The sequence below is a fragment of the Chiloscyllium punctatum genome, chromosome 15 (genome assembly GCF_047496795.1).
Source record: "Chiloscyllium punctatum isolate Juve2018m chromosome 15, sChiPun1.3, whole genome shotgun sequence".
Taxonomy (NCBI): Eukaryota; Metazoa; Chordata; class Chondrichthyes; order Orectolobiformes; family Hemiscylliidae; genus Chiloscyllium; species Chiloscyllium punctatum.
Window position 1 is genome coordinate 88,767,256 of NC_092753.1, and position 14,675 is coordinate 88,781,930.

The following is a 14,675-nucleotide window of genomic DNA, read 5'->3' on the forward strand; positions in this document are numbered from 1 at the left end:
TTCTCAAATGAACTTTAGCACTAGGTGCCGTGTCAGCCCAGATAATGCATTAAAGGTGTGAGGTTCTCTGTGTGAGGCTGTCTGTGCCCCAATGTTCAGACTGATTGTATTTCCAAAAAGGATTTAGAGAACCTTATATGCATTCATGCAGTTTTTGAGCAAAATAAAATTTAATTCTGAAACTATAAATTCACCCCACAAACTTGTGTGTGGGTGGGGGAGGGGACGGTGGCAGGGTGGATTCTGGCTATGAGTGTCCATAAGAGAGTATGTATATGTGAGAGTGTAAAGGGGTACAAGTCTGTGAGAGGGTGTGTACGTGTGAGCATGTGAGAAAGAGCTTGTGTGTGAGAGAGGGTCTGCGTAAGTGTATGGGTCTGTAGGTGTGTGTGTGTGGTCATCTCTAGTGTGACATGAAAGCAAGGTCCAGGTTGAGGCCATCCTCATGGGTACCGAACTTAGCTATCAGCCTCTGCTCGGCCATTTTGCGTTGTTGCCTGTCCTGAAATCTGCCTTGGAGGATGGTCACCTGAAGATCCGAGGTCAAATGTCCCGAATGCTGAAGTGATGTCCGACGAGGAGGGAACACTCCTGTTTGTTCATTGTTGTGTGGTGTCCATTCATCTGTTGCCATGGCCTCGGCTAGGTCTCATCAATGTACCATGCCTCAGAGCATTCTTGCCTGCAGCATATGAGATGAATAATGTTAGCCGAGTCACATGAGTACCTGCTGCTGTTCAAAGTTCAGCTTTGTTTGTGGGTATACAGAAGCAATCATCCCAACACCCACAAACAAAGCTGTATTCGGACATTCTTTCAATGAGCTACCACACACTGCAGCACTAAGGAGCTACAAAGAGCAGAAGAAAATTACTCATATAGTGTTTTCAAGAAGAATGGGTATCCAACAAACACAGTCTGCCGATTTCTCAGCAACAAACCAAAACAAGCAGACAAAACGTGCCCAGAAACCCTAGCCACTTTACATCAAAGACAAGTCTGAAATGACAGTCAGACTATTCAGACCTCTTGGCATCATAGTCGCCCACCAACACACTCAAATAACAGCTAATGAACTTAAAAGACCCGATACAGACAACCAAGCAAAACAAACGTCATTTACAAAATAACTTGCAAGGATTAAAACAAAAACTACGTTGGACAAACAGGCAGACAACTAGCCACCAGGAACATGAACACTAACTAGCAACAAAAAGGCATGAACCACTGTCACTAGAATCCTTCAATACAGACAAGGAAGGCCAGCACTTTGACTGGGACAACACATCCATCTTGGAACAAAATAAACAGACACACACGAGAATTCCTAGAAACATGGCATTCCAACCAGAGCTCTATCAACAAATACATCGATTTGGACTCTCATCCACAACCCTCTGAGAAAAAGCACCGGAAATTACATCATCAAACGCCCAAAGAAACTTAACCATAAGTAGAAAGCAGGACGCAATGCCAGCACTTCACTGGAGGCTCACTGATGTTACCTAGTATGGTGACGAGACGTCTAAAACTGAACCTTCCAGTTCAGCAAGCAAACGTGCATCCGTTCATCTGTGCTTGTGGAGCAGCACTTCACTTAGGTTTTCCAATAATGATCTGAGTCTAAAAGACTACAGAACATATGGGTTGGAGGATGGAAAGTAACTTATTTATCTTTGTTAACTGTGATGGGGCAGTAGAAAGAATGGATAGGTGTTACCTTCAAGCCCTCCACTGAAGTGTAGATTCTGTATGCATGCCTTTGTGGGCGGCACGGTGGCACAGTGGTTAGCACTGCTGCCTCACAGCGCCTGAGACCCGGGTTCAATTCCCGCCTCAGGCGACTGACTGTGTGGAGTTTGCACGTTCTCCCCGTGTCTGCGTGGGTTTGCTCCGGTTTCCTCCCACAGTCCAAAGATGTGCAGGCCAGGTGAATTGGCCATGCTAAATTGCCCATAGTGTTAGGTAAGGGGTAAATGTAGATGTAGGGGTATGGGTGGGTTACGCTTCGGCGGGGCGGTGTGGACTTGTTGGGCCGAAGGGCCTGTTTCCACACTGTAAGTAATCTAATCTAACACAGCAAACGTTCTTCATCTACTTTTCAAATGTAAGATTTAAATCATAAGCTTTATAAAGCATTGACTTATTACTTGTTGAAAGTAGCAGTCCATATCATGGTTGTAGTTGTGCTGTCACTCTGAATATTGCTTTGAAGATGCAGTGCCTGAAAATCCCATGTAAGTAATTAGATTAGATTCCCTTCAGTATGGAAACGGGCCCTTCGGGCCAACAAGTCCACACTGACCCTCCGAAGAGTAACCCACCCAAACCCATTTCCCTCTGACTAATGCACCTAACACTATGGGCAATTTAGCATGGCCAATTCACCTAATCTGCACATTTTTTTGTGATTGTGGGAGGAAACCGGAGCACCCGGACGAAACCCACGCAGATAGGGAGAGAACATGCAAACTCCACACAGACAGTCAACCGAGGCTGGAATCAAACCTGGGACCCTGACGCTGTGAGGCAACAATGCTAATCACTGAGCCACTGTGCCGCTCCTAATGACCTGAAAGAGAGAATGAATCTGATTATATTCAAATAAAAGCAAACTACTGCCAATACTGGAGATCTGAAATTTAAAAAGTGCTGGAGAAACTCAGCAGATTTGGCAGCATTTGTGTAAAAAGAGCCAGATTACCATTTCACATCCCATTTTATTATTCATTTTCCACTTGAAAAGCTAACCTGATTTTATCCATGCTCTTTGTAAAGTTTATTGTAAAAAGCCAATTGTTTTCATGCAATCCCACGTGCTCTCTCGAGTTCCAACAATGCCAGCCACTTTCGGATCCGTTAACTGTCTGTTTTTTGAGTTATATGACTATTGTGAGATTCTGTTCCTAGCAGGTAAACCAAATCCAGCCCTTTTTTAAAAAAAAATCTACAAAGCCATTTCATAGCATGGATAACTGAGTAGTGACCATGAGATCGAGAGAAGAAACACTGATATTTTTTCCAGTGTTAATTTTGGCTCAATTTGTACTGGTTTCTTCTCTGAATCTCCGGGGTCAAGCCACACTAGAGCCATGAGCAATAACATTTTGGCTGACACTTCAGTGCAGTGCTAATGGACCACCTCCCTGTAGGTGCCATCATTCACACAAGATGTTAACCCAAGGCCCTAAATGCCTGTCAAATTTAACAAACCAAAGCCATGTCTTGCACCCATGGATAAAATTATAAAAGATTCCATCACGCTATTTCAAAGTGCAACAGAATGATCTGTTAGGTCCTGACATTTATGTCCCAGGATGGTACAGTAGCACAGTGGTCTCGCAGCGCCAGGGACCCAGGTTTGATTCCAGCCTTGCATGACTCTGTGGAATTCGTACATTCTGTGTCAGTTCGGGTTTCCGCTGGGTGCTCTGGTTCTTCCCACAGTCCAAAGATGTGCAGTCTAGTTGGATTGGCCATGGTAAATGTGAGGTTATGGGATAGGGTGGCGGTTGGTTCCGAGTGTGTTGCTCTTCGGAGGGTCGGTGCACACATGGTGGGCCGAATTGCCTCTATCAACACAGTAGGGATACTATGATTCAGTATTCATCCCTCAATTAGCATTACAAAGATTACTGGTCATTATCACATTGTATATGGGAGTTTGTTGAATCTATGTTGACTGCCATATTACAACAGAAACTACCTTCAAACCTCAGATTTTTATCTCAAGTGTTTTGAGATGTTCGGTTGTAATAAGTGCTATTTAGGTGCAAATCTTTTTATTGTAGCCCAGTAATTGTAATAATTATTGTAATGATAACTGTTGAAATAGTTTGATTATTTTGGCTCAGACTAGAAATTCCTGTTTTGGCATTAATATAATTTGCAAGGATAAATCCATAACCAGCACTTTTCCCTGTTCATTGACTTCTTTGGCCTCCCTGAATGATAAGAGGAAAAACTATGTCAGTGTTGTGTTTTTCAATTGTTGATTTATTTATGCAAAAAGTTAATTTGAAAAGCTTGCATAGGGAGGGCCACTTTTGAATAGAGTAGTTGTTTTAACTTCAGTATGGAAATTTTGGATCACTGCAGTTTTTATCCACAGCCCTATTGTAATAAATTATATCAGCGTGTAATTGCTGTTGATTAGAATTGTCCATCATGTTGATGATTAAAACAGGACAGCTCACTCGGTACAGAAGTTCTGTGCACTTTATTCTCATAGATAAGTTGGCAAACATGATTTTGCTAGAGCACATTTCGATTTGATCCCAAATTTTTGCCCTATGCAGTCTTTTAAATTCATTTTTGGGCTGTGGGCATTGCTGGCTGGGCCAGCATTTACTGCCTGTCTCTAGCTGCCCTTGAGAAAGTGTTAGTGAGCTGCCTTCCTGAGCTGCTGCAGTCCACCTGCTGTAGGTTGACCCACGATGCCATTAGGGAGGGAATTCTAGGATTTTAATCCAGTGACAGTGAAGGAGCAGCGATATATTTCCAAGTCAGGATGGTGGGTGTGGCTTGGAGGGAAGCTTGAAGGTTGTGGTGTTTTCATGTAGCTGCTGCCCTTACCCTTCTGGATGGAAGTGGCCGTGGGTTTGGAAGGTGCCATCTGAGAATCTTTGACGAATTTCTGCAGTGCATCTTGTAGATAGCAGCTTTGTGTACTACTAAACGTCAGTGGTGGAGGGAGTCAATGATTGTGGATGTAGTATCAATCAAGTATTATTATATAAGTATTATATAATTGGTCAGTGCATTGGTTCAAACACTGACTAGTGAAATGTCATATCTGTGCTATCCATTGATGGCTAGCCTCATTCCTGATGAAGGGCTTTTGCCTGAAACATTGATTTTCCTGCTCCTCGGATGCTGCCTGACCTGCTGTGCTTTTCCAGCACCACTCTAATCTAGAGTCTGGTTTCCAGCATCTGCAGTCCTCACTTTCACCTACCCTATAATATTTGTCTGTTCTATATGGTTCAGTTGATTAGTAAAGCATTATGAGCTTGAATCATTTCTGACCCTGGTTAAAGACTGGGTTGGATTTTCCAAGTATTGACAATTTAATACAAATTGCCACTGTATCTATCCCTTTTTTATGAAACAATGGGGTCTGCGTTTCTGAAGGAGATTCCTTTAGGTGAAGGCAACAACACCTCCTCTTGGCACAAACAAGCTTCCCTATTTGAAATATAAAGGCTGAGAATCTCTCTCTGCTACTTTTGACAGCTGCTATCAAGCATTAAATACATAAGGCAAGGATAGGGTGCCAAGTGAGTAGGGAGATAAGGTACCAGGTGAGTTGGGTGTCATTGATTGGTGCAGTGGAGGGGTGAGTGGCAACAGATCGGGTCCAGGTTGAAAGTGGAACAGGCAGGTTGTTTGGCATAGAGTTGGACTGCATTGTCAAATCCTGCATGCAGAGGGGCAGAGATGTCCCCTCAGAGTCTGGGCTAAGCAAGATGTATTTGTGGATTTAAAAGACAAATATTTGGTCAGTTAAATAATTATTTAGAAGTTAAGACTATGTATTTAATAATCTCACTTTTCCTGAGTAGCTATTTACTTAACTTGATTGTAACCTTCCATGTTCTCCAATTTAAATGATGCTTTTGGAGCAAAGAGGGATTGTTAAGTGAAATCTTAAATTCCCAGACGATTTCTTCGGAGTATACTCTGATGGGGATTCCACAGGGTTTGCATATACAACTCCCATCGACCCTGGAATGCCAATTTGCCATTGGAAAATCCTAAGTTTTTACATAGACTGCAACTGATCTGGACTCCCATCACCTCCATCTTCAAGTTGTAACTTATCCCTGGCTGCAGTTTCAAAAATCTGCAACACCCATGGGAGTATGCCGATAATGGATTAAGCGAGTGACAATATGTGTTGAAATAAGGATGGATATGACTCATTTGTTCATTAAGATATTCCAGAAATTATGAAATAAAAACTGTTGGAACAGGTTTCAACATTTCCTATATTTTAGAGATAGATATTCACTCCTGACACTGGGCGCATGAAAGATTTATCTGCCCTGAGGATATTCAAAGTGGATAATGATGAATTTCCTCCTGGCCTTCGCAACAAATACAGGCAAGGAAACCTGATTATCCCCTTCTCCCCGTCACCCTCCCAATTAGCCACCTCCAGTGTCACTAGGTCAAAATCATGAAACTCCCTCACTAATGGCTAGGTGGATGCCATATGGACTGTAGCAGTTCATGAACCCAGCTTATCACCACCACCTTGAAGGCAACTAAGGATGGGCAATAAATGCTTGCCCAGCCAGCAATTTTCACATCCCATGAGTGAATAGAAATTAAAGATAGCAATTCAAGATGGGGCATCCATGAGGCACTAAGAGCCATCAGCAGCAGAATTGTATTCAGCCCACAGTCTGTAACCTTACAGCTTGGTATACCATTTTAGCACCTTTAATCTGAATTATAAATTGATCAGTTTATTTTACACAGCCATTTTAAAACAGTTAATCGTGGTTTAGCAGTTCACAGCTGTTGTTTATTTGGAAAGAAAAAGTTTAGATTTAAATGGCCCTTTTTATGTTGTCTGGATTCTACCAAGAGCTTTGCACCAATGAATTGCTTCACTGTAATAAAACACAACACTGAAACTGCTCAGCTGGTCAGTCAGCATCTATGGAGAAAGGAACAGCACTAACATTGAGTTTTTGATCATCAGAGCATTACTGTGCCATGCCGGCAATACGCTAAATTCAATTTTCTTTCTGAAGTATTTATATACCTCTGGAAAAATTAGGGCATGATGGTCTGATTTTAGCAATATAAACTGTGGGTCGTGTGAACTAAATTTGTGCTAAACAAGTAGCAATATGAAAAGTAGCTTATTTAGCATTGTAACATTTGCATTGTCAGTAATTCTTTCTTACCTTAAGAATTTGGTCCTCAACACTTCAGAGTTAAATTCTTCTTTGTTTGCTTTCAAAGTAGTTGGCACTTGGCATAGTAAATTTAGGTGAAGGCCATTATGATTTAGGATATGCTGCCTGCAAGGGTGTTGGAAGCAGATTTAGTGTCAACTCTCAAAGCTAAAATAGACAAATTATTCGAAGAGGAGAAAGTGAGGACTGCAGATGCTGGAGATCAGAGTTGAGAGTGTGGTGATGGAAATGTACAGCAGGAGCAGAAGAATTGACGTTTCAAGCATAAGCCCTTCATCAGGAATGAAGATTGTGGATAAATGGGAGGGGGGTGGGCTACGGGTAAGGTAGCTAGGAATGTGATAGATAGATGAAGGTGTGGGGGGGGAAGTGATAGGTCAAGGAGGAGGGTGAAGTGGATAGGTGAGAAGGAAGATGGACAGGTCAAGAGAGCATTGCTGAGTTGGAGACTTGGGACTGGGATAAGGTGGGGGTAGGGAAAACAAGGAAACTGGTGAAATCCATGTTAATCCTGTGTGGTTGGAGGTTCCCAAGGCAGAAGATTCCCAGCTACTTTCCCCCCAGCCCCTCCCCGGCTCACAAGCCTCATTCCTGATGAAGGGCTTATGCCCCAGCGTTGATTCTCCTGATCCTTAGATGCTGCCTGATCTGGTGTGCTTTTCCAGTGCCACAAATTCTTCAATGAGAAAAACATGCAGAGCTACCGTGGAAAACAAAAGGAGCCAGGTTAATTGGGAAGCTTTTTCAAAGAGTTGGAACAGTAGTGGTTTAACAAATGACTGTCTTTTATTGTTGGCGCTATGAAAACTTAATTTAACAATTCGCACCGACTCATTTGATGTGCTTCTGGAATCATAATTAAAACCAAGCTTGGTCATTAGAATTGTAACATTCATATGCCCTTCCAACTACTTCTGGTCCAATTGTGTAATATTTGAAGGAGGAGTTTCCCTTTCAATGTGAGGGCCCACCTTCTCATTCAGATGGGAGCTCTTAATTCTTTCATTTTACACTCATTTGGAGTGAAAGCCAGGTAATGATATTAATTTCCTACAATGATGCCTGCTTCATTGTCTGCAAAGCACTTTAAAAGCCGTCCTGAGGTTATGAAAAGTGCTATAAAAATGTGAGATCTTTCCACCTGTCAAGCTTGTACTTCTTTTAAGACGATGTAACCTGTCCATGCATGGAGGTTAAAAGGGTTACCATGTTAATGAGGCTTGCCCCCAAAGGCTGGTAAATATTTCTTGGGATGCAGTGCTCCAAATGATGTTCAGATACAGCTTTATACAGCTGTAGTGTAACATCGAATCCTTTGTATTTTCGATATCTTTGAGGTTAAAAGCCAAAATTCCATGAGTCTTTTTAAAATCTTACAGAATTGTGATTTTTCGGAATCTCTTAACTTTTCATGATTCTTGTATTTCCTAAATTTCTCTGTTCCTGCTCAATGACTTTATGCCATTTAGGAAGTGCGCTATTTTTCTTGAGTTCAAAGGGAGTGAACTCATACTTTCCCACATTAAACACTACAGGCTATGATTTTGCCCAATCATTTAACTTTTAAAATTTCTTTTCTGCTTCAAGGAGATCAATTCCTGTTCTTCTGTCCTAGAAATCTTCCTGTAAATCTTTTCCACACACTCCAAAGTTTGCACATCTTTTCAACTTGTGATCACAGTTTGACCTATCCCTCCAGTTGAGGTCAAATGAGTATTTCATGAAGGCTCATCTTTACTTCATTACCTTTGTGCTCCAAAGCTATGGTTCCTTGTTTTGTCCATGTCTTTTATAAACAGGGTGAAAAACTGAGGCCGTGGTACACATTTTTGAGAGACCCCGTTAGTTGCTTTCCAAAGCTATTATCTCTTAATTATCCCCCCAACCCGAGTGAATTTTCTATCCAAGCCAGTAATGCTACGTCCAAACTCTTCTCTCATTGTTAAACCTCTCGTGTTGAACATTGTTAAAATTATTCTGAAAATCATTTTAAAAATCATTTTGCATTATTCTCCTTTCTGGCATTCACTTACCTTCTGTGCTGGATATTTCTATTCTGTGATCTTGAATTTTCTTAAATTAATGTCTGTTCATAATTTAAAAATTCTAAAATGCTTTGAATCTGGTAGTGTTGGTCATTCTGACCACTTCCATGCTGGAATCATGGTTTGCCCAAAAAGCCTGTAGTGATGATGCAAATACACTTCAGTTTCTTGCTTTACATAAGGAATTAGCATGAAGATACAATGAGGTCACCCATGAAGGACTTTTCTCTGTCACAACCTCTCCCTTCACCAAAGGAGTGAGACTTTCAGGTTAAACCATCGCCAGTCATTTCTCTGATGAGGGAGCAGTTCTATGATCTGATAAGACTATGGTGACTAATTACAGTTGTAGTAAAAAAATGGACTATGAATATTTAGCCTTCTTCACTTGACTTTAATATTTGAGATGCTCTGATTTAAAAAGGGTATTGCTGACCTGAAATACTGCTCTGATCCCCGTGCACATCCAAAGAATCCACATGGAATATGCAAAGCTGTCAGTATCAAACTTATCATTTAATTGAGGCATTGAAATTCATTAAATGTCAAAAAATTCACATTTCTTGTTTTGCATGCACTTGCATAATACCTTTGCATTCAAGGTTTGTGTAAAGATTTGTAGCTTGGATGCCGGCTGTTGTAATTATGGACATGTTCGCCAAGCTGGGAAGTTGATGTGCAGACATTTCGCCCCCCCCCGTGCTTTGGAGCCACCTGTGAAGCACTGCTGTACTGTGTCTCCTGGAATTGATTTGGTTCCGTTCCTGCTGCCGGTTGCCGGTTCCGGTTGTTTGTTGTAGTGGCTGGTATATTGGGTCTAGGTCTGTGTGCTTGTTGATTTGAGTCTGTATATAAGTGCCATGCTTCTAGAAATTCTCTGGCTATCCTCTGTTTAGCTTGTCCTATGTTTGTTGTGTTGTCCCCGTTGAATTTGTGGTCCTTGTCATCTGTGTGTGTGGCTTCTAGGGAGAGCTGGTCGTGGCCTTTAGTGGCTAGTTGGTGTTCATAGATGCGGATTGCTAGTTGTCTGCCTGTTTGTCCTATATAGTGTTATGTGCAGTCTTTGCATGGGATCTTGTAAATTACATTTGTCTTGCACGTGATGGGTATAAGGTCCTTTGTTCTGGTGAGCCGTTGTTTGAGCATGGCTGTCGGTTTATGGGCTGTCATGATCCCAGTGGTCGGAGAAGTCTGACTGTCAGTCTGAGATGTGTTTTTATGTAAGGTAACGTAGCTAGTGAATTAGGTTGTGGCATGTCCTCGTTGCGCTGTTTGTCTGTTAGGCATCTGCGGGTGAAGTTGCAGGGATATCCATTCTTGGCGAATACTCTTTAGAGGTGTACGTGTTCTTTTGGTAGGTTGGGAGTGCTGCAATGTGTTGTAGCCCTTTGGAACAAGGTCCTAATGTAGCTTCTCTGTGTGTTTGGTTGGTTGCTGTTTTAGTGCAGGATCTTGTTAGTTGGTGTGGATTTTCTATACTTTTTTGTGGTGCATTCACTGTTCTGTATTCTTTCTACCATCACATCCAGGAATGGGAGTTGATTGTTGGTTTCCTCCTCTCCTATAAATCTGATCCCTGTGAGCATGGTGTTGACAACCTTCATATGTTGGGAGCAAAGATAGCCTGTAATATCCTGCTTGGAAACTAGCAGGACACCGAAATCCGCAAAGGAGTGCTATTTGAACAACTGCCTTTGAGTCATGAGAGAGAAAGCAAAATAACATAAACTATACTGAAAGCTCGTCTTGCTGTCTGTTACAACTGCCAAAAACCTGGTGAAAAATTACTGAAAAATCACTATTCACTAAGAAATCAAGGCTAACTGCAAGTGTCCACTCTTCCTGAGGAAACAGGACAAGATACATAGTTTATATACGCCTTCCTCAGAATTCAATGAATCTCCAGAACTTGAAACTGCAATTGATTTTTCTTTCCTATATTTGTAAATTTATTACTGATTTTTGTGTATATTTGTAGCATTTTTTAAATTTAGCTGTAATAAGTAATCCACTCCTCCTTTCATTCGAGAACTTTGAATAGGCTTCTTTGTTTTGATCTGTTTAACAATATTTTATTAAATTAAAGTGATAGCTATATGCTAAAAAAAAGTTAAATTATTGTGACCAACAGAAGTGGTGTTAAAAATGAGAAGTTAATCTGCCCTCTCCAATTGGAAGGAAATCAGAGTTAACATTTCAGGTCAAATCACCCTTCCTCAGTTCTGATTTCTTGCCACAGATGCTGCCAGATCTGAGTTTTTCTGGCAAATTTGTATTGTTGTCTCTGATTTATAGCATCCACACAGTTCTTTTGGTTTTTAATCCTCTTCAATTGGTCATAGGAATGAGACCTTGGATGGGACTAAAGTTCTGCCTTCAAACCCATTTATTGTTCAGATGCAATGTGAGTTCGTAGGAGTGGGAGGGGGGAAAAATAACATGAGACTAGAGAAACCTTTCCTTACCTTGAAAAATAACACTGCAGGCCATTATAAAAGTGGTGGATGGCCAAAATTGCTTTCTCTTCGCGTGCTGTTGTGGTCCGTTTTACAGAGAAGAAACAAGTATGTAGTTTTTTGCTCACTGGGCCGTCAGATTCCTCTCTCTACTGGGCTTTATTTAATAGGGTACCCATTGGAAAATATATTGGATTTATTCTGTATGATTACATAACAGAAAGAATCACAGACTCTCATTATTACAGGTTTATCTCACAATTGTAATAAACCAAACTTGCATCCAAAGGGATGATCAGCTGATGAAAGGAAGGAGCCTCAAATACTGTAAAATAACAAATTGTCCCCAAGATAGATAAATGATCTCCAAATTGAATGTGGCAATATAAACCTGTACCACCTTGCATTGACAAGCTTTGCAGCCTGTACTTACCTAACTACTGCTTTCAGTTTTGAGCCAGTGAAAATAAATTTGTAGCAATTAACTGGATGTTTTTGAAGTTGACTTCGAATTCATCATTTTTCTGTACCAGTTAGACTACAGCTCTCGCTGACTTAAAAGCCCTAAAGTCCAGATGACTTTCTGAAACATAATGATCTCCTAAGACAATTGGACAATGAAAGGTTGGACTGCAGTGGTTCAAGCGGGTGACTCACCAGCATCTTCTCAAAGATAATTCGGGGTGAACGACAGATGTTGGCCATTGCCAGCAATGCTCACAAGCCATAAATAAATTTTGAAAACTGGAAGAATTGTGGATGCTGTAAATCAGAAACAAAAACAGAAGTTGCAGGCAAAGCTCAGCAGGTGTGGCAGCATCTATGAAGAGAAATCAAAGTTAACATTTTGGGTCCAGTGACCTTTCCTCAGAGTTATTACTTTTTAAAAGATCCTTTGGTCACAAGATGTGGTATAATTGACTATAGCCTTTTGAATGGAAATGTCACCTTGCACATAAATCCTAGATTAAATCTTCCTTAATATTTGTTTTCAATATTTTTTAAAACTACATCATGTTCAGTCTGCTTTCTTGAATGCTAACAAGTTTGACCTAAATTCTTTTAAAACTAGGGTCACTTGCCATTTTCCGGTAACTATTTAAATAACTAATTAAAGCTAAATTAGGGTGCGCTCCTTCATCAAAACTTCATGGAATTCTAAAATGGCAATCTAGTTGATTTGTTATTCATAAGCACTGTCTTGGCTTTTTAATATTCCAGTATGAATGTTTCCAGACAGGCCCGGGGTATCGAATTTGGAGATTGTTCTTAGAACAAAACTATGTTGTTCTGTCTTTATACTGCTTAGCAAAATCCTTTGACACGCTACATAATTTAGTTCATGCTTTTTTAGTAACTGAAATGATTCTGTTTACCAGGTGCCAACTGATGGAGGTACTGGATTGTTGGCGGCAGAACCCCAAATCGCCATGTTCTGCGGCAAACTAAATATGCACATGAATGTACAGAGTGGCAAGTGGGTGTCTGATCCGTCTGGAACAAACAGCTGCTTTGCAACTAAAGAAGGAATCCTGCAGTACTGTCAAGAGGTAAATACTCAGTTGGAATTTTTTTTTGTCTCTGTTACACAGTTTAAAATGTTTGCTGTATATAATCTGGTTAATTAGATGCTAATATTTGTTATGAAGATAGAATGTGCTAGAGCTGTAGCAAATTGATTTGCTGGCACTGCAATGATTTTGGTAACCATTCCTTGTATTTGACCAAATTATTTTAATACTTGTATACATTATTCTTTATCAATACAGAAATGAGTAAATGAATTGTCCTATGTGATTTTGTTTTTTACCATTCTAATTGGAGGTACAGGTGCCATTAGCCAGAGCAGCAGTTCATTGCTTCTAGTGGCCATTTAAAAGATGTCAGTAGACCTTTTCTTGAATGGTGCAGTGGGTTTGTATTGAAGGTAATCTAAATATTAGGATTTTGACCCAGTGAAAACAAAGTAACAGCAATCCGTTTCCAAGTTGAGGTGGTGTCTAAATTAGAGGACGTGGTATTCAATTGTACCTGTTTGTCCTTTATAGGCTTTTCCTGGCTTTAGTGAATTTCCTGCTATGCGTTTGTTTTGATAGTACACCTCACTGTAAACCAGTGGTGGAGCAGGTGGATGCTTAAAGTGTGAGTGGGGCACAAATTAAAAGGCTGCTTTTTCCTGGATAGTAGTGTTTCCTTCTTGTCCTGTTGCGTGCAGAAACAATTCCCGACTGCTTCACTGTATTTGTTTTTGCTTTTTTGCAACTCCCCTAAGGTTTGTACTCATCTGCGTGTTGTACCTATGGGATGTTTAAATCCCTCCTAATTCAAGTTGACAAGAACAGTTCATTGCCTTACTCAATTTGTACTAGTGATTTATTACAAACACTGATCAATCTTTATTGCCTAGTTTTATTTATGTCACTTGAATCATGTGCTGTTCTGAAGTGTCCAGTATTTTTAAGGTGCAATATAATTATTCCTCATGAATCTGTGACTTCCTCATAGGGTTGGCTATCCTTTGTTGGCCACGTTTGAGTTGCCAATCATTTTCACACTTTCTTGCGTATATCTTTAATCCAAATGCATTATTCCTTGGGCTGTTTGCATTTGTATAAAAGCTGTTTAACCTCTGTTTCAAATGTCTTTATCTTTATTTGACTATCCTATTATCATTTTACTTCATTTATAGTCTCTTGTTTACTGTTTCTCCTGGCTAGCTTTGGTCTGCTGTTCATTTTATCCTCTTTGTAAAGATTACTGATGTAGCTCAGGTGAAATCTGTTGTTCTAAGAAAGATAACTTGGGATTTTGTTATTTGAGTGTCTTGCAATGCCTAATAGCATTCTGTAGCTACTGGATGTTATTATTGAATATCTGAGTCGCACAAAACCTTTCGTGTTGATCATTGATGGGCCCAACTTGACTTATGTCCTGTTGCTATTGATCAGACCAAACCCCCCTCAAAATATATTAAGGACATAGCCTAGACCCTAACTTTGATCTTATTTAAAGGCAAGTATAAGGTGTTGTGTTCCACATGTGATTAGATTCAAGTAAAAAACACATTTATATTCTTACACCACAGTTAAAATACAAACAAAAAAAGAATTGGCATAAATTTAACTCTATCAAAATATGTAACAAAACAATACATATTATTTAACTACTAAATATCAACTGTCCCAATATAGCAACATCCCATAAGCACACCCTTGGCCAAGGCAAATTCAGTAAAACAGATT

General features: G+C 40.3%; 1 protein-coding gene across 4 annotated transcripts in view; it reads left to right on the forward strand.

The window, feature by feature from the left end:
- The window catches only part of appa (amyloid beta (A4) precursor protein a), a 169,744-nt gene that overhangs the window by 29,341 nt on the left and 125,728 nt on the right, over nt 1–14,675 (forward strand). For all 4 annotated transcript variants that reach the window (XM_072585731.1, XM_072585734.1, XM_072585730.1 and 1 more), the window contains exon 2: nt 12,813–12,983. In XM_072585731.1, the coding sequence (XP_072441832.1) occupies nt 12,813–12,983 (171 nt within the window). The remainder of the gene's footprint in view (nt 1–12,812; nt 12,984–14,675) is intronic.